This window comes from Oncorhynchus mykiss, chromosome 22 (genome assembly GCF_057628025.1).
Source record: "Oncorhynchus mykiss isolate SJ-2025 chromosome 22, ASM5762802v1, whole genome shotgun sequence".
Classification (NCBI taxonomy): domain Eukaryota; kingdom Metazoa; phylum Chordata; class Actinopteri; order Salmoniformes; family Salmonidae; genus Oncorhynchus; species Oncorhynchus mykiss.
The window spans coordinates 42917553-42937446 of NC_143043.1; the positions used below are offsets into that span (position 1 = coordinate 42917553).

The following is a 19894-nucleotide window of genomic DNA, read 5'->3' on the forward strand; positions in this document are numbered from 1 at the left end:
GACATGGGGTTACATAATAGTGGGGGGGTAAGGAGACATGGGGTTACATCATAGTGGGGGGGTTAGAAGGAGACATGGGGTTACATCATAGTGGAGGGGGTAAGGAGACATGGGGTTATATCATAGTGGGGGGGGGTAAGAAGGAGACATGGGGTTACATCATAGTGGGGGGGTAAGAAGGAGACATGGGGTTACATCACAGTGGGGGGGGGGTAAGAAGGAGACATGCGGTTACATAATAGTGGGGGGGGGGTTAGAAGGAGACATGGGGTTACATCATAATGGGGGGGGGTAAGGAGACATGGCGTTACATCATAGTGGGGGGGTAAGAAGGAGACATGGGGTTACATCATAATGGGGGGGGGGGGTAAGAAGGAGACATGGGGTTATATCATAGTGGGGGGGTAAGAAGGAGATATGGGGTTACATCATAGTGGGGGGGTAAGAAGGAGACATGGGTTTACATCATAGTTGGGGGGTTAGTAGGAGACATGGGGTTACATCATAGTGGGTGGGTAAGAAGGAGACATGGGGTTACATCATAGTGGGGGGGTAAGAAGGAGACATGGGGTTACATCATAGTGGGGGGGTAAGAAGGAGACATGGGGTTACATCATAATGGGGTTATATCATAGTGGGGGGGGGGTAAGAAGGAGACATGGGGTTATATCATAGTGGGGGGGGGGGTAAGAAGGAGTAAGAAGAAGACATGGGGTTACATAAGGAGACATGGGGTTATATCATAGTGGGGGGGGGGTAAGAAGGAGACATGGGGTTATATCATAGTGGGGGGGGGGTAAGAAGGAGACATGGGGTTACATCATAGTGGGGGGGTAAGAAGGAGACATGGGGTTACATCATAGTGCGGGGGGGGGGGTAAGGAGACATGGGGTTACATCATAGTGGGGGGGTAAGAAGGAGACATGGGGTTACATAATAGTGGGGGGGTAAGGAGACATGGGGTTACATCATAGTGGGGGGGTTAGAAGGAGACATGGGGTTACATCATAGTGGAGGGGGTAAGGAGACATGGGGTTATATCATAGTGGGGGGGGGGTAAGAAGGAGACATGGGGTTACATCATAGTGGGGGGGTAAGAAGGAGACATGGGGTTACATCACAGTGGGGGGGGGGGGTAAGAAGGAGACATGCGGTTACATAATAGTGGGGGGGGGTTTAGAAGGAGACATGGGGTTACATCATAATGGGGGGGGGGGTAAGGAGACATGGCGTTACATCATAGTGGGGGGGTAAGAAGGAGACATGGGGTTACATCATAATGGGGGGGGGGTAAGAAGGAGACATGGGGTTATATCATAGTGGGGGGGTAAGAAGGAGATATGGGGTTACATCATAGTGGGGGGGTAAGAAGGAGACATGGGTTTACATCATAGTTGGGGGGTTAGTAGGAGACATGGGGTTACATCATAGTGGGTGGGTAAGAAGGAGACATGGGGTTACATCATAGTGGGGGGGTAAGAAGGAGACATGGGGTTACATCATAGTGGGGGGGTAAGAAGGAGACATGGGGTTACATCATAATGGGGGGGGGGTAAGGAGACATGGGGTTATATCATAGTGGGGGGGTAAGAAGGAGACATGGGGTTACATCATAGTGGGGGGGGGTAAGGAGACATGGGGTTACATCATAGTGGGGGGTAAGCAGGAGACATGGGGTTACATAATAGTGGGGGGGTAAGGAGACATGGGGTTACATCATAGTGGGGGGGGTAAGGAGACATGGGGTTATATCATAGTGGGGGGGGGGGGTAAGAAGGAGACATGGGGTTACATCATAGTGGGGGGGGGTACGAAGGAGACATGGGGTTACATCATAGTGGGGGGGGGGGGTAAGAAGGAGACATGGGGTTACATAATAGTGGGGGGGGGGGGTTAGAAGGAGACATGGGGTTACATCATAGTGGGGGGGGTAAGAAGGAGACATGGCGTTACATCATAGTGGGGGGGTAAGAAGGAGATATGGGGTTACATCATAGTGGGGGGGGGGTAAGACAGAGACATGGGGTTATATCATAGTGGGGGGTAAGAAGGAGATATGGGGTTACAACATAGTGGGGGGGTAAGAAGGAGACATGGGTTTACATCATAATGGGGGGGTTAGAAGGAGACATGGGGTTACATCATATTGGGGGGGTAAGAAGGAGACATGGGGTTACATCATAGTGGGGGGGTAAGAAGGAGACATGGGGTTACATCATAGTGGGGGGGTAAGAAGGAGACATGGGGTTACATCATAGTGGGGGGGTAAGAAGGAGACATGGGGTTACATAATAGTGGGGGGGGTAAGAAGGAGACATGGGGTTACATCATAGTGGGGGGGTTAGAAGGAGACATGGGGTTACATCATAGTGGGGGGGGTTAGGAGACATGGGGTTATATCATAGTGGGGGGGGGTAAGAATGAGACATGGGGTTACATCATAGTGGGGGGGGGGTAAGAAGGAGACATGGCGTTACATCATAGTGGGGGGGTAAGAAGGAGACATGGGGTTACATCATAATGGGGGGGGGATAAGGAGACATGGGGTTATATCATAGTGGGGGGGGGTAAGAAGGAGACATGGGGTTACATCATAGTGGGGGGGGGGGGGGGTAAGAAGGAGACATGGGGTTACATCATAGTGGGGGGTAAGAAGGAGACATGGGGTTACATCATAGTGGGGGGGTAAGAAGGAGACATGGGTTTACATCATAGTGGGGGGGTAAGATGGAGACATGGGGTTACATCATAATGGGGGGGGGGTAAGGAGACATGGGGTTATATCATAGTGGGGGGGTAAGAAGGAGACATGGGGTTACATCATAGTGGGGGGGGGGGGGGGTAGGAAGGAGACATGGGGTTATATCATAGTGGGGGGGTAAGAATGAGATATGGGGTTACATCATAGTGGGGGGGTAAGAAGGAGACATGGGTTTACATCATAGTGGGGGGGTTAGTAGGAGACATGGGGTTACATCACAGTGGGGGGTTTAGAAGGAGACATGGGGTTACATCATAGTGGGGGGGTTAGGAGACATGGGGTTATATCATAGTGGGGGGGTAAGAAGGAGACATGGGTTACATCATAGTGGGGGGGTAAGAAGGAGACATGGGGTTACATCATAGTGGGGGGGTAAGAAGGAGACATGGGGTTACATCATAGTGGGGGGGTAAGAAGGAGACATGGGGTTACATCATAGTGGGGGGGGGGGGGGGTAAGAAGGAGACATGGGGTTACATAATAGTGGGGGGGTAAGAAGGAGACATGGGGTTACATCATAGTGGGGGGGGGGGGTAAGAAGGAGACATGGGGTTACATCATAGTGGAGGGGGGGTAAGAAAGAGACATGGGGTTACACCATAGTGGGGGGGTAAGAAGGAGACATGGGGTTACATCATAGTGGGGGGGGGGGGCGTAAGAAGGAGACATGGTGTTACATCATAGTGGGGGGGTAAGAAGGAGACATGGGTTTACATCATAGTGGGGGGGTTAGAAGGAGACATGGGGTTACATCATAGTGGGGGGGTAAGAAGGAGACATGGGGTTACATCATAGTGGGGGGGTAAGAAGGAGACATGGGGTTACATCATAGTGGGGGGGTAAGAAGGAGACATGGGGTTACATCATAGTGGGGGGGGGTAAGAAGGAGACATGGGGTTACATCATAGTGGGGGGCGGGGGGGTAAGAAAGAGACATGGGGTTACATCATAGTGGGGGGGTAAGAAGGAGACATGGGGTTACATCATAGTGGGGGGGTTAGAAGGAGACATGGGGTTACATCATAGTGGAGGGGGTAAGGAGACATGGGGTTATATCATAGTGGGGGGGGGGGTAAGAAGGAGACATGGGGTTACATCATAGTGGGGGGGTAAGAAGGAGACATGGGGTTACATCACAGTGGGGGGGGGGGGGGTAAGAAGGAGACATGCGGTTACATCATAGTGGGGGGGTAAGAAGGAGACATGGGGTTACATCATAGTGGGGGGGTAAGAAGGAGACATGGGGTTACATCATAATGGGGGGGGGTAAGGAGACATGGGGTTATATCATAGTGGGGGGGGGTAAGAAGGAGACATGGGGTTACATCATAGTGGGGGGGGGTAAGGAGACATGGGGTTACATCATAGTGGGGGGTAAGCAGGAGACATGGGGTTACATAATAGTGGGGGGGTAAGGAGACATGGGGTTACATCATAGTGGGGGGGGTAAGGAGACATGGGGTTATATCATAGTGGGGGGGGGGTAAGAAGGAGACATGGGGTTACATCATAGTGGGGGGGGGGTACGAAGGAGACATGGGGTTACATCATAGTGGGGGGGGGGGGTAAGAAGGAGACATGGGGTTACATAATAGTGGGGGGGGGGGGTTAGAAGGAGACATGGGGTTACATCATAGTGGGGGGGGTAAGAAGGAGACATGGGGTTATATCATAGTGGGGGGGTAAGAAGGAGATATGGGGTTACAACATAGTGGGGGGGTAAGAAGGAGACATGGGTTTACATCATAATGGGGGGGTTAGAAGGATACATGGGGTTACATCATAGTGGGGGGGTAAGAAGGAGACATGGGGTTACATCATAGTGGGGGGGTAAGAAGGAGACATGGGGTTACATCATAGTGGGGGGGTAAGAAGGAGACATGGGGTTACATCATAGTGGAGGGGTAAGAAGGAGACATGGGGTTACATAATAGTGGGGGGGGGGTTAAGAAGGAGACATGGGGTTACATCATAGTGGGGGGGTTAGAAGGAGACATGGGGTTACATCATAGTGGGGGGGGTTAGGAGACATGGGGTTATATCATAGTGGGGGGGGGTAAGAATGAGACATGGGGTTACATCATAGTGGGGGGGGGGGTAAGAAGGGGACATGGGGTTACATCATAGTGGGGGGGGGTGTAAGAAGGAAACATGGGGTTACATAATAGTGGGGGGGGTAAGAAGGAGACATGGCGTTACATCATAGTGGGGGGGTAAGAAGGAGACATGGGGTTACATCATAATGGGGGGGGATAAGGAGACATGGGGTTATATCATAGTGGGGGGGGGGTAAGAAGGAGACATGGGGTTACATCATAGTGGGGGGGGGGGGGTAAGAAGGAGACATGGGGTTACATCATAGTGGGGGGTAAGAAGGAGACATGGGGTTACATCATAGTGGGGGGGTAAGAAGGAGACATGGGTTTACATCATAGTGGGGGGGGGGGTTAGATGGAGACATGGGGTTACATCATAATGGGGGGGGGGTAAGGAGACATGGGGTTATATCATAGTGGGGGGGTAAGAAGGAGACATGGGGTTACATCATAGTGGGGGGGGGGGGTAAGAAGGAGACATGGGGTTATATCATAGTGGGGGGGTAAGAATGAGATATGGGGTTACATCATAGTGGGGGGGTAAGAAGGAGACATGGGTTTACATCATAGTGGGGGGGTTAGTAGGAGACATGGGGTTACATCACAGTGGGGGGTTTAGAAGGAGACATGGGGTTACATCATAGTGGGGGGGTTAGGAGACATGGGGTTATATCATAGTGGGGGGGTAAGAAGGAGACATGGGTTACATCATAGTGGGGGGGTAAGAAGGAGACATGGGGTTACATCATAGTGGGGGGGTAAGAAGGAGACATGGGGTTACATCATAGTGGGGGGGTAAGAAGGAGACATGGGGTTACATCATAGTGGGGGGGGGGGTAAGAAGGAGACATGGGGTTACATAATAGTGGGGGGGTAAGAAGGAGACATGGGGTTACATCATAGTGGGGGGGGGGGGTAAGAAGGAGACATGGGGTTACATCATAGTGGGGGGGGGTAAGAAAGAGACATGGGGTTACATCATAGTGGGGGGGTAAGAAGGAGACATGGGGTTACATCATAGTGGGGGGGGGGGGGCGTAAGAAGGAGACATGGTGTTACATCATAGTGGGGGGGTAAGAAGGAGACATGGGTTTACATCATAGTGGGGGGGTTAGAAGGAGACATGGGGTTACATCATAGTGGGGGGGTAAGAAGGAGACATGGGGTTACATCATAGTGGGGGGGTAAGAAGGAGACATGGGGTTACATCATAGTGGGGGGGTAAGAAGGAGACATGGGGTTACATCATAGTGGGGGGGGGTAAGAAGGAGACATGGGGTTACATCATAGTGGGGGGCGGGGGGGTAAGAAAGAGACATGGGGTTACATCATAGTGGGGGGGTAAGAAGGAGACATGGGGTTACATTATAGTGGGGGGGGGCGTAAGAAGGAGACATGGTGTTACATCATAGTGGGGGGGTAAGAAGGAGACATGGGGTTACATCATAGTGGGGGGGTAAGAAGGAGACATGGGGTTACATCATAGTGGTGGGGGTAAGGAGACACGGGGTTACATCATAGTGGGGGGGGGGTAAGGAGACACGGAGTTATATCATAGTGGGGGGGGGTAAGGAGGCATGGAGTTACATCATAGTGGGGGGGGGGTAAGGAGACATGGGGTTACTTCATAGTGGGGGGGGTAAGGAGACATGGGGTTACTTCATAGTGGGGGGGTAAGGCGACATGGGGTTACATCATAGTGGGGGGGGGGTAAGGAGACATGGGGTTACTTCATAGTGGGGGGGTAAGGAGACATGGGGTTACATCATAGTGGGGGGGGGGGGGGTAAGGAGACATGGGGTTGGCAGCAGTAGTAAGCGGCAGCAGTGGTTAGGGTTAATCAGGCGTGATGTCATAACATTCTTACTGCCCGAGACTCTTTTGAAAGCTAGTCCTCTTTCTCTCAACACCCACACATGTACTTAAACATCCAATCTCTGAACTTTTTACTGACAATATCTGTGTGCCACAGTTCACACCAAATATGTATGAAACTAATTAACTTGTATGCGCTATGTATTAGTCATTCAAAACACAAACGTTTTGGAACATAAAGCATTAATTCAGGTTACCTAGCAACCCTTTCTATCAGTTTCTATCAGTCTACTACCCATCTTAATAGCAACTCTCTATTCAGTTCAGTGTCTTACTGGTCCTCCCTGGGCTCTGTGCCGTGGATCTAACACTGAGAGAGATAGAGAGAGAGGGAGAGACAGACAGACAGACAGAGACAGACAGACAGAGGCAGAGAGAGAGAGAGAGAGAGAGAGAGAGAGAGAGAGCAGTGGGCTGGCAGGCCAGACCTGCGGAACCATCATTCATATCACTCCTCCTCTCTTCTCCTTATTTGGTGAAGCTACCAAAAGATTCACTTAATTTACTTTACAGCAGATTTTGAGAAAAATGCACACTTTCCAAAAACAAATCCCAAAAAACAAATAAGAGTCGTAAGGTCATGTCGTGAGAAAGACATGCTTGTCTGCAATAAGAGCACCCACAAGGATTTGATAGGCATTTCTGGAATGTCTCCATCAAGCTGTCTACATCTCCCTGCTAGCAGTGATGGCCTTGACAAATCAATCAAATTCATTGTGGAACCCATGCCAACACAACAAGAGGGTAAAAAAAAATTGTACACGCTAGCGAGGCGTGTCATCATACTCACCATTTGGATATATTTATGGTTAAAATTGGACAGCTGTGAATGCATGTCTGGCACATGCAGTCATGACAGAGAGAGGTTATGTTGGGGGTAAAAGGTCAGGATGAGGGTAAAGGTTATGATTGGGGTGAAAGTTCAGGTTGAGGGGGAGAGGCCTTACTACCTGAGCCAATAAAGCCATGAGAAAGATTTTTGTTTAAATTGCATCAAAAAACTTCACTATATCTATTACAGAAAACCTCTCACCAGAGCACAGGGCAAACCACCACACTCCACCACGTCAGCACAGCAAACCCTGGCCCCCAACCCTGCCTGTATTATCAATACATATTAAACCCTGGCCCCCAACCCTGCCTGTATTATCAATACATATTAAACCCTGGCCCCCAACCCTGCCTGTGTTATCAATACATATTAAACCCTGACTCCCAACCCTGCCTGTATTATCAATACATATTAAACCCTGGCCCCCAACCCTGCCTGTGTTATCAATACATATTAAACCCTGGCTCCCAACCCTGCCTGTATTATCAATACATATTAAACCCTGGCCCCCAACCCTGCCTGTGTTATCAATACATATTAAACCCTGACTCCCAACCCTGCCTGTATTATCAATACATATTAAACCCTGGCCCCCAACCCTGCCTGTGTTATCAATACATATTAAACCCTGACTCCCAACCCTGCCTGTATTATCAATACATATTAAACCCTGGCTCCCAACCCTGCCTGTGTTATCAATACATATTAAACCCTGGCCCCCAACCCTGCCTGTGTTATCAATACATATTAAACCCTGGCCCCCAACCCTGCCTGTATTATCAATACATATTAAACCCTGGCTCCCAACCCTGCCTGTATTATCAATACATATTAAACCCTGACTCCCAACCCTGCCTGTAGTATCAATACATATTAAACCCTGACTCCCAACCCTGCCTGTAGTATCAATACATATTAAACCCTGACTCCCAACCCTGCCTGTATTATCAATACATATTAAACCCTGACTCCCAACCCTGCCTGTAGTATCAATACATATTAAACCCTGACTCCCAACCCTGCCTGTATTATCAATGCATATTAAACCCTGGCTCCCAACCCTGCCTGTAGTATCAATACATATTAAACCCTGACTCCCAACCCTGCCTGTATTATCAATACATATTAAACCCTGGCTCCCAACCCTGCCTGTATTATCAATACATATTAAACCCTGGCTCCCAACCCTGCCTGTAGTATCAATACATATTAAACCCTGACTCCCAACCCTGCCTGTATTATCAATACATATTAAACCCTGACTCCCAACCCTGCCTGTATTATCAATACATATTAAACCCTGACTCCCAACCCTGCCTTTATTATCAATACATATTAAACCCTGGCTCCCAACCCTGCCTGTATTATCAATACATATTAAACCCTGACTCCCAACCCTGCCTGTATTATCAATACATATTAAACCCTGACTCCCAACCCTGTCTGTGTTCTCAATACATGTTCAACCCTGGCTCCCAACCCTGCCTGTAGTATCAATACATATTAAACCCTGACTCCCAACCCTGCCTGTATTATCAATGCATATTAAACCCTGGCTCCCAACCCTGCCTGTAGTATCAATACATATTAAACCCTGACTCCCAACCCTGCCTGTAGTATCAATACATATTAAACCCTGACTCCCAACCCTGCCTGTATTATCAATACATATTAAACCCTGACTCCCAACCCTGCCTGTATTATCAATGCATATTAAACCCTGGCTCCCAACCCTGCCTGTATTATCAATACATATTAAACCCTGACTCCCAACCCTGCCTGTATTATCAATACATATTAAACCCTGACTCCCAACCCTGCCTGTATTATCAATACATATTAAACCCTGGCTCCCAACCCTGCCTGTATTATCAATACATATTAAACCCTGACTCCCAACCCTGCCTGTATTATCAATACATATTAAACCCTGACTCCCAACCCTGTCTGTGTTCTCAATACATGTTCAACCCTGGCTCCCAACCCTGCCTGTAGTATCAATACATATTAAACCCTGACTCCCAACCCTGCCTGTATTATCAATACATATTAAACCCTGACTCCCAACCCTGTCTGTGTTCTCAATACATGTTCAACCCTGGCTCCCAACCCTGTCTGTGTTCTCAAGATGTATTAAAGGAACATTAGTTCTTGTCACTCCTGGGGTCCTCGGTCACTAAAGTGACATACATCCTCAGGGATGACAGTCTCACAGCAAGATGAGCTCAACTGAATGACACAGTCATAAATTATACTCCATCTGATTGATGTTCCCTCCGTCAGTGCCTCCCGTGGAAAGTGTGTGTGTGTGTGTGTGGAAACACCTCCACCCTTTAATTTACAGTCCCCTGTCCGCCTTATCGCTCATCTGTCATGAAGAAATACAGTCGGAGGCGGTCGGAGGCGGGGGGAGGCAACTCCACTGATGGTTTGTCACCGGCGTTCAAGGCAGCTTCCAGAACAGGCAAGGATTGATGAGTCACCAAGAGAACGACTAATGGATTACACGAGCACAAGAGTTACCTCGCTCCTTGCCACACAATGCAGAGAATACCGGCAGCCCTTCGCCTGCCCTCGCTGGGTCTGGTGATCACACCACAGGCCATATGATGTCTGAGTGCGACTGGGGCTCTGATGGCGCCATCCAGCCGCTGTGAGGCTGTTACTCATGTCACGATGCTGGAGTTATTAGAAGGAAAGGGGGCAGGAGATTAGAAATGAGTAGGGTTAGGGACAGGGGAAGTGGAGTGGTGACCCATCCAGACAGACCATAATAGAATGACAGCGCCGCCTATCCTCGTTACCATGATGACGTAACGCGTGGAGGCTAAAGGGCATCAGAGGCATGTTGATTGTGAGAGCAAGGGAGGGAGGAAGTGTTTCTCACCTCATTACACTCTAAATGGAGGGGATGACTAAGCGTTTCAGTGATGGAGCTAAGGACTGAGTCATGGGATAGCCAGGGTCTTAATAACATAACTAATCTATTGATCTCCCTCAGGAAGGGTAGGGGAGGAATAAAATAGGGGAGGAGAGAAAAAATAGGGGAGGAGAGGAGAACTGGGGTGAGAGGAGAGGAGGGATAAGGAGGAGGGGAGAGGAGAACTGGGGTGAGAGGAGAGGAGGGACAAGGAGGAGGGGAGAGGAGAGGAGAACTGGGGTGAGAGGAGAGGAAGGATAAGGAGGAGGGGAGAGGAGAGGAGAACTGGGGTGAGAGGAAAGGAGGGACAAGGAGGAGGGGAGAGGAGAACTGGGGTGAGAGGAGAGGAGGGACAAGGAGGAGAGGAGAGGAGAACTGGGGTGAGAGGAGAGGAGGGACAAGGAGGAGGGGAGAGGAGAGGTATAAGGGAGGAAAGGGGTGAGGCAGAGACATACTGTACCTGCTCAGGATTGTACTTGGAGAGGACTCCTTCACCGTGAAACTCCCCCAGAACATCCTTCAGCTTCTTGGTGGAATCTGAGAAAGAGAGAGAGTGAGTGGCAGAATACCTGACCACTGTGACTGACCCAAAGTTAGGGAAAACTTTGACTCTGTACATATTCAGTGAGCATAGCCTTGCTATTGAGAAAGATTACTGTAGGCAGACCTGGCTCTCAAGAGAAAACAGGCTATGTGCACCCTGACCACAAAATGAGGTGGAAACTGAGCTGCACTTCCTAACCTCCTGTCAAATGTATGACCATATTAGAGACACATATTTCCCTCAGATTACACAGATCCCCAAAGAATTAAAAAACAACCCGATTTTGATAAACTCCCATATCTAATGGGTGAAATACCACAGTGTGCCATCACAGCAGCAATATTTGTGACCTGTTGCCACAAGAAAACGTCAACCAGTGAAGAACAAACACCATTGTAAATACAACCCATATTTATGTTTATTTACTTTCCCCTTTGTACTTTAACCATTTGCACATTGTTACATTGTATATATACATATTATGTACATAATATACATAATATACAATATACATAATATTATTTTGGAACTTCTGGGAGTTTTTTATTTATTTTACCTTTATTTAACCAGGAAGGCCAGTTGAGAACAAGTTCTCATTTACAACTGCAACCTGGCCCAGATAAAGCAAAGCAGTGCGACAAAAACAACGACACAGAGTTACACATGAGATAAACAAAGGTACAGTCAATAACACAATAGAATAAAAAAAATCTGTATACAGTGTGTGCAAATTAATTAAGGAGGTAAGGCAATAAATAGGCCATAGTGGCAAAGTAATTACAATTTACACTGGAGTGATATATGTGCAGATGAGGATGTGCAAGTAGAAATACTGGTGTGAAAAGAGCAGAAAAACAAAAACAAATATGGGGATGAGGTAGGTTGGATGGGCTATTTACAGATGGGCTGCTTACAGCTGCAGCGATCGGTAAGCTGCTCTGAGAGCTGATGCTTAAAGTTAGTGAGGGAGATATAAGTCTCCAACTTCAGTGATTTTTGGAATTCGTTCCTGTCATTGGCTGCAGAGAACTGTAAGGAAAGGCGGCCAAAGTAGATTTAGACTTTGGGGATGAAATATACAGTGCCTTGCGAAAGTATTCGGCCCCCTTGAACTTTGCGACCTTTTGCACGCCCAATTTTTCAGTTTTTGATTTGTTAAAAAAGTTTGAAATATCCAATAAATGTCGTTCCACTTCATGATTGTGTCCCACTTGTTGATTCTTCACAAAAAAATGCAGTTTTATATCTTTATGTTTGAAGCCTGAAATGTGGCAAAAGGTCGCAAAGTTCAAGGGGGCCGAATACTTTCGCAAGGCACTGTACCTGCTGAGGCGCGTGCTATGGGTGGATATTGCTATGGTGACCAGTGAGCTAAGATAAGGTGGAGCTATACCTAGCAAAGCCTTGTAGATTACCTGGAGCCAGTGAGTTTGGCGACTAATATATAGCGAGGACCAGCCAACAAGAGCATACAGGTCGCAGTGGTGGGTAGTATTGTCATGCCCTGACCTTAGTTATCTTTGTTTTCTTTATTATTTTGGTTAGGTCAGGGTGTGACAAGGGTGATATATGTGTTTTTGCCCTGTCTAGGATTTTTGTATGTTTATGGTGGTTTCCAGTCTAGGTGTTTTTATGTCTATGGTTGCCTAGATTGGTTCTCAATCAGAGGCAGCTGTTTATCGTTGTCTCTGATTGGGGACCATATTTAGGTAGCCATATGCCTGGGATAGTTTGTGGGTTATTGTCTATGTGTAGTTGCATGTTAGCACTCGGTCTATATAGCGGCACGGTTTTTGGTTTTCTTCTTTATTAAAAGAAGAATGTATTCATATCACGCTGCGCCTTGGTCTCATCAATACAATGAACGTGACAAGTATATGGGGCTTTGGTGACAATACAGATGGCACTGTGATAGACTGCATCCAATTTGCTGAGTAGAGTGTTGGAGGCTAATTTGTAAATGGCATCGCCGAAATCAAGGATTGGTAGGATAGTCAGTTTTACGAGGGTATGTTTGGTAGCATGAGTGAAGGAGGCTTGGTTGCGAAATAGGAAGCCGATTCTAGATTTAACTTTGGATTGGAGATGCTTAATGTGAGTCTGGAAGGAGAGTTTACAGTCTAGCCAGACACCTAGGTATTTGTAGTTGTCAACATATTCTAAGTCAGAACTGTCCAGAGTAGTGATGCTAGTCGGGCGGGCGGGTGCGGGCAGCGAGAATTGAACCCTGTGGCACCCCCATAGCGACTGCCAGAGGTCCGGATAACAGGCCCTCCGACTTGACACACTGAACTCTATCTGAGAAGTAGTTAGTGTAGCAGGCGAGTGTAATGTTTACTGTTAATTTTTATTGTTTATTTCACTTTTGTGTAATATCTACTTAACTTGCTTTGGCAATGTTAACATGTGTTTCCCATGCCAATAAAGCGCCTTGAATTGAAATTGAGTGACGGGAGAGGTTATACAGTGCATGACAAATATATGCACGTCATACTGTGTAAGAATTTAAGACTACTTTACATGTGCAACACTTGAAAATATTGTAATACGTACCATAGGGTAGAAGACTGTCAGACACTGTATCCACCATAAACCTATGTTTGCCGGCCGATGACATAAGAAAGCCATGAGGCCAATGTAGATTTAGGAAGTGTGACTTCCCAGAATGACTCTAGCTTCTGTCTGAGACTCTGAGGGTAGAAAACTATTTATCAAGGAGCGTATACAATCTGGCATTGTAATTGTCCAATTAAATCCATTAGTTTAGTAGTTTTGGCACCAGGCGTATCATTGGGTGGGGGAAATGCTGCTGGATATGCTGATTGTCTTTTGGGCCCTAGCTGTATCTGAGAAGATCATCAGGGTAGATCATGAGGCGCAAATCTAATAGAGGTAAAAATGAGTTTAGCTAATTAATTAAACAAATAGACCAATTAAGCCAGGAAAGTTGTTAGGAATGCAATAGTGAATCATCTCTGTGGAGATGGTTTGGATGCCCACTCTCTTTTCTCTCTTTAATACAACAAATCTTACAGCACACAGAATTATCTCAGACTCCGAGTTAGGTTAGACCATAGAAATGTAATTAGATATGGTATATCTTAATAGGTTGGATAATCACCCCCCTCTCTCTCCTCTCTTTGGTAGAACAACCCCTATAGCATACTGAATCATCTCTGGAGTTGAATATAGAGTTAGATTATATCTTGTCATGACTGTCCTGATCAGGTCAAGTTACAGGAGACCACAACCCTACAGATTATCTCTCAACCCCAACAGAGGAGGAGAGATCTAGGGGTCTGAAGATGTGGGGGATTTATGACCCCTCACGCCCCTGGTAAATCTCAGGCCACAGACAGTCCTTTGTCCTGTTACTATGGAGAACCAGCCTCAGAACATTAAACATGAAATAAAGGGACTTTGGAACAAGGGTTTCCGTCAGCCACAATGGTGGTCATGACGATAGATGAAATATGAAAATGTATATCATTTTTGTTTTGTTATTAAAGGTTAATAGATGACGTTATTACGAAAACATTGTAACGTGAAGAGTTTTCCTAGTATATGTTTGATGTTTATACATTATACGATGTGTGGAAAATGTCCAAATCAAAGGGAATGTTTTGGTAAAGATTAAATGTTAAGTTGTCTAAAATTGGATTTGAGTGAAATCTAGACCTTGCCCTCATTAACTTGGTACGCCCAGAGAATTGCCCTGAAGGCAGTTACGCCCACTTCTGACCCAAGGGTATAAAACTTGTGAGAAAAGAATTCACAGACAAGACTACGTGACCCAAGCTGCAGCCAAGGTCTAAAAAGTCAATGAACCCAAAACGCAACGCAAGTTAGAAGACAAATAAATATTTTTCTACCTAAGCTACGTATGAGTAGCTGTGTCTAAGCGGGTGAATTCAAGTTGAACCACCTAGCCTCCATCTCCCATCGAATCGTGGCATCTACAGTTTCATTCCAACGCTGTGAGCTCTGAGCTACAGAGTTGTCTGTCCTCAGAAGACCCCTTCCAGAGCAAGGGTGAGGGAACAGACTCCCAAGCCAAAAGGACACTGACATTGGGAGGACGATCAGAGAGGTGCGCCGGAGTAGTGCGTCATCGAGAAGCCTGAACGGTCCCCTGAACGTTCTGCGCAGAGAATCCTCTGAGATCTTCCTCATGTAATTACATCATTATATTCTGACCCATAAGAGCGGCAGTTTGGGGCAAGGCTAGGGTTAGAATAGCATAGCTGACAAATTCACCCAAATGTATATTTCCCTCGTGTACTTTCTTTTTCCTCTCTCTCTTTGAAATACCCATTTTAGTGTGTTGGCCTGTTATACTAAGTTCTAATCAATAGCCTATAATGTGTTTTGTCTATGTGTTTCTTTAATCATCATTTTAGCTTTCTCGTAAATAAATATTCAACTAAGATTGGTGTGGTACGAACTCATTGGTGAGACCCGGGTCCGTGCAGACACACGGACTATACGACGGAACGAGATTGTAGAGGTGACTGGTTAATTAGCGGCTGTTGTAAATATTCTTTGAGTTAATTTGGGAAATAGAAACTCAAAAAGCTAGTTTTCCCATGATGCCCCAGGTTAATGAGTTAATAATTGCTTGATTCAGTTAATCACGCAATTAGAAACTTGTAATCATTCGATGAGCAACAGTCGTCACATTAACTAATACAACGTCACGACAATCTCTATGGATTGAACGACACATTCTCCTCTCTCTAGTACACAGCAGTCCAGCTTATGTTAGGTGAGCTCAGTAGTTTAGATCTGGGAAAAAAATAGCATACATTATCTAAATGAATCATCTGTGTGGAGTGAGGCTGAACACCCTGCTCTCTCCTCTGTCTAAAACAAAGGCCAGTTAGGTGTTAGGTGACTGCCTGAGCAGGCAGGGTGTGAGTCACAGGGACCAGGAACATGGTGTGTTTTACACCCAGCCATGCTAATATCTCCCTGGGTTTCCCCCCTCCTCCTCCCGATGCCAATCATCTGTTAGCCTGTTTTTCTTAGGCTACAGTAAATCCACTCCATTTACCATAAAATAGTTGATGAAGTAGATCATTCAGCTAACTAGACTGTAGCTAGTTATCCCTACAACCAGCACAAAAACAAGAACAGTCTCGTTGTAACTGACACTAACATTTCACCTTTTCCATTATATTTCTCCTTATTATCATCTGAGGCAAGGCAGGAAGGCAGGGACTATAGATAGTTAACCCTTATCCCCCCAACGCCAGTCACCTCTCAGCCTGTCATACTGAGGCAAGGTAGTGAGGCAGGGACCAAAGATAGCTAACCCTTATCTAAACAGGTGAGTTGACTTACTGAGAAGACATTCTCATTCACTGAAAATGCTCAATCACATCTATGCTCGCATGCACATATTCACACACATGCGGGCAGGTGTGCAATTCATATGTATGCATGTATGCAAAGCAGACCCCCCTCCCCAGGCAAATCTCTGATCTGAGCAATCATATTCGCTCGCTGAATCAACAAACAATAGGTAATGGCCTGAGACAACTTAGGCTACAGTAAATCCCCTCCATTTACCATAAAATAGTTGATGAAGTAGATCATTCAGCTAACGAGACTGCAGCTAGTTATCCCTACAACCAGCACAAAAACAAGAACAGTCTCGCTGTAACTGACACTAACGTTTCACCTTTTCCATTATATTTCCCCTTATTAACTCCTATTGAAAACAGACACACCAAACACAATTACCAACAACATTATAGTAGCACAGACACAGACATCCATCCAACACAGCAGACCTGGGTTCAAACAGTGTTTGTATTTTCACAATATGGGCTTGATTGAGCTTGTCTGGAGGAATGGAACCAACGGAATAATCCCAACCTACCTGATCACTCAAGGCAGGCTCAATCAAACGCTCCAAGTATTTTGAAACAAAACAAATGCTTTTTTAACTGCCCCCCCCCCCCCCCCTTTAGCCCTTTAGCACTCTGCTCTGTGAAGAGCGGATGTTCGTCTCTCACACACACCCCTGTTCACACAGACAGAGGAAAGAGACAAAACACCCGATTGCAATGAACAATACATCAGCAATTGCTATCTCACTTCTGCTATTCATACTCATAGAATGAACACTACACACTACTATTGACTGGCTGCCTCTATTATGGGTAGAAAACAGGCCTGAGCAGGGATCATAAGAAAGGGCAATCAAGATAAATATTATATCCTGGTCTTTGTGAACAGAAGCATGGAAGCAAAATAATTAATGTTTTGCATCGAATTCACCTGTTTTAATGCCGGAGTGTACAGTACCACTAAGGTGGTATTGTTGACTGTTGTATTGGTCTATGTTATGGAGCCACCATACTGTATGGGTCTGTGTTATGGAGCCACCATACTGTATGGGTCTACGTTATGGAGCCACCATATTATATGGGTCTGTGTTATGGAGCCACCATACTGTATGGGTCGATGTTATGGAGCCACCATATTATATGGGTCTATGTTATGGAGCCACCATACTGTATGGGTTTGTGTTATGGAGCCACCATACTGTATGGGTCTATGCTATGGAGCCACCATACTGTATGGGTCTGTGTTATGGAGCCACCATACTGTATGGGTCTGTGTTATGGAGCCACCATACTGTGTGGGTCTATGTTATGGAGCCACCATACTGTATGGGTCTATGTTATGGAGCCACCATACTGTATGGGTCTGTGTTATGGAGCCACCATACTGTATGGGTCTGTGTTATGGAGCCACCATACTGTATGGGTCTGTGTTATGGAGCCACCATACTGTGTGGGTCTGTGTTATGGAGCCACCATACTGTATGGGTCTATGTTATGGAGCCACCATACTGTATGGGTCTGTGTTATGGAGCCACCATACTGTGTGGGTCTATGTTATGGAGCCACCATACTGTATGGGTCTGTGTTATGGAGCCACCATACTGTATGGGTCTGTGTTATGGAGCCACCATACTGTATGGGTCTGTGTTATGGAGCCACCATACTGTATGGGTCTGTGTTATGGAGCCACCATACTGTATAGGTCTGTGTTATGGAGCCACCATACTGTATGGGTCTATGTTATGGAGCCACCATACTGTATGGGTCTGTGTTATGGAGCCACCATACTGTATGGGTCTGTGTTATGGAGCCACCATACTGTATGGGTCTATGTTATGGAGCCACCATACTGTATGGGTCTGTGTTATGGAGCCACCATACTGTATGGGTCTATGTTATGGAGCCACCATACTGTATGGGTCTGTGTTATGGAGCCACCATACTGTATGGGTCTGTGTTATGGAGCCAAATCACTGAAAAGAAAAGAAACAAAAAAAGAAACTCAAAGCAGCTGCACAAATAAAACTGTCTGGATGGAGAGAAGGAGAAAGAAAGAGCCAGGAGGAGTATTTTTAGCCTTAGCCATTAATAAATTACTCAGATGAACGAGGGAAGGGGAGATCATAGGAAAAGAGGGGTCAAGTCTTGATAAATCAAAAGCAGCCTTCATTCCTTCCTCATCAGCAGAATGAAATCATGCCTGCATTCCAAACAGCACCCTATTCGTCATGCAGTGCACTATTTTTGACCACATAACCGTTTATGTGTTAGTCTTTGTGTTTGATCAATTTCTGTTTCAATGACAAGCTCGCTCAACAATTGAGTATACCCCTAGACAACAGATGAATAGGTCTAGAGAATGTGAACATTGTGTTCTTAGGTATGTCTATGAATAGAGGAATCCTCAGATAAAAAATAAATAAAAAATTGTTTTTCTCAGACAACACAATCTATTCAGTTACTGTGTGGATGTGTATCAGCTCAATAGATTGTAAGGGAGTGAAAATGAAGGCTCATCTATTACAAGGAAAGCCAGACTAGTGATGGATTCTCCTTTGACTTACAAATGTCTGGGGTGGGAAGGCTACTGATATGGATGAGTTACCTACGCATAGAGAGAGAGAAAAAAACTAGAACGTTTTTTTTACCTTTATTTAACTAGGCAAGTCAGTTAAGAACAAATTCTTATTTACAATGACGGCCTACACCGGCCACACCCGGACGACGCTGGGCCAGTTGTACGCTGCCCTGTCACGGCCCGGATGTGATACAGCCTGGATTTCATGTGATAAATTCCAGAGAATCCTTGAACGTTATCAAAATTCTGATAGTTTACTGGTAAACTTTGAAAGTTACCGGTAATATACCCTCCCTTTGCTGCCCTACTTAAGATGGTTGCATTAACTATAAGTCGCTCTCGATAAGAGTGTCTGCTAAATTACAAAAAACAAGCAAGACGATGTAGTGGTAGAAATAGTCAATGGGGAGGGGGAAAATACTATTTGTATGAATAATTTATCTTCAAGAGCAAAGAAAAACAATTGCCTACATCAGACCACTTAGACAAATGATGGGTAGGAAGTGAGGCTTGGAAGGGGGAGGTGCATTTCTTTAGTACCACCCTCTATGTACACAACCTGGCATTTGACTCTCAGTCTGGTGACCTCAAGGTATCCCAGCTATCAGACCTTGTCTGGTTACAGTACGTCAGGTTATCCCAGCTATCAGACCATGTCTGGTTACAGTATGTTAGGTTATCCCAGCTATCAGACCTTGTCTGGTTACAGTACGTCAGGTTATAACAGCTATCAGACCTTGTCTGGTTACAGTACGTCAGGTTATCCCAGCTATCAGACCTTGTCTGGTTACAGTATGTCAGGTTATCCCAGCTATCAGACCTTGTCTGGTTACAGTACGTCAGGTTATCCCAGCTATCAGACCTTGTCTGGTTACAGTATGTTAGGTTATCCCAGCTATCAGACCTTGTCTGGTTACAGTACGTCAGGTGCATT

General features: G+C 46.3%; 1 protein-coding gene across 4 annotated transcripts in view; it reads right to left on the bottom strand.

Annotated features, from left to right (window-relative positions):
• LOC110502101 (diacylglycerol kinase beta) overlaps positions 1-19894 on the bottom strand; it is a 140634-nt gene that overhangs the window by 99740 nt on the left and 21000 nt on the right. For all 4 annotated transcript variants that reach the window (XR_016490636.1, XR_016490637.1, XM_090216108.1 and 1 more), the window contains exon 3: positions 10945-11021. Coding sequence is in view for 2 of the 4 variants with exons in the window: in XM_090216108.1 (XP_090072234.1) it covers positions 10945-11021 (77 nt within the window). In the remaining 2 variants the exon portion in view is untranslated. The remainder of the gene's footprint in view (positions 1-10944; positions 11022-19894) is intronic.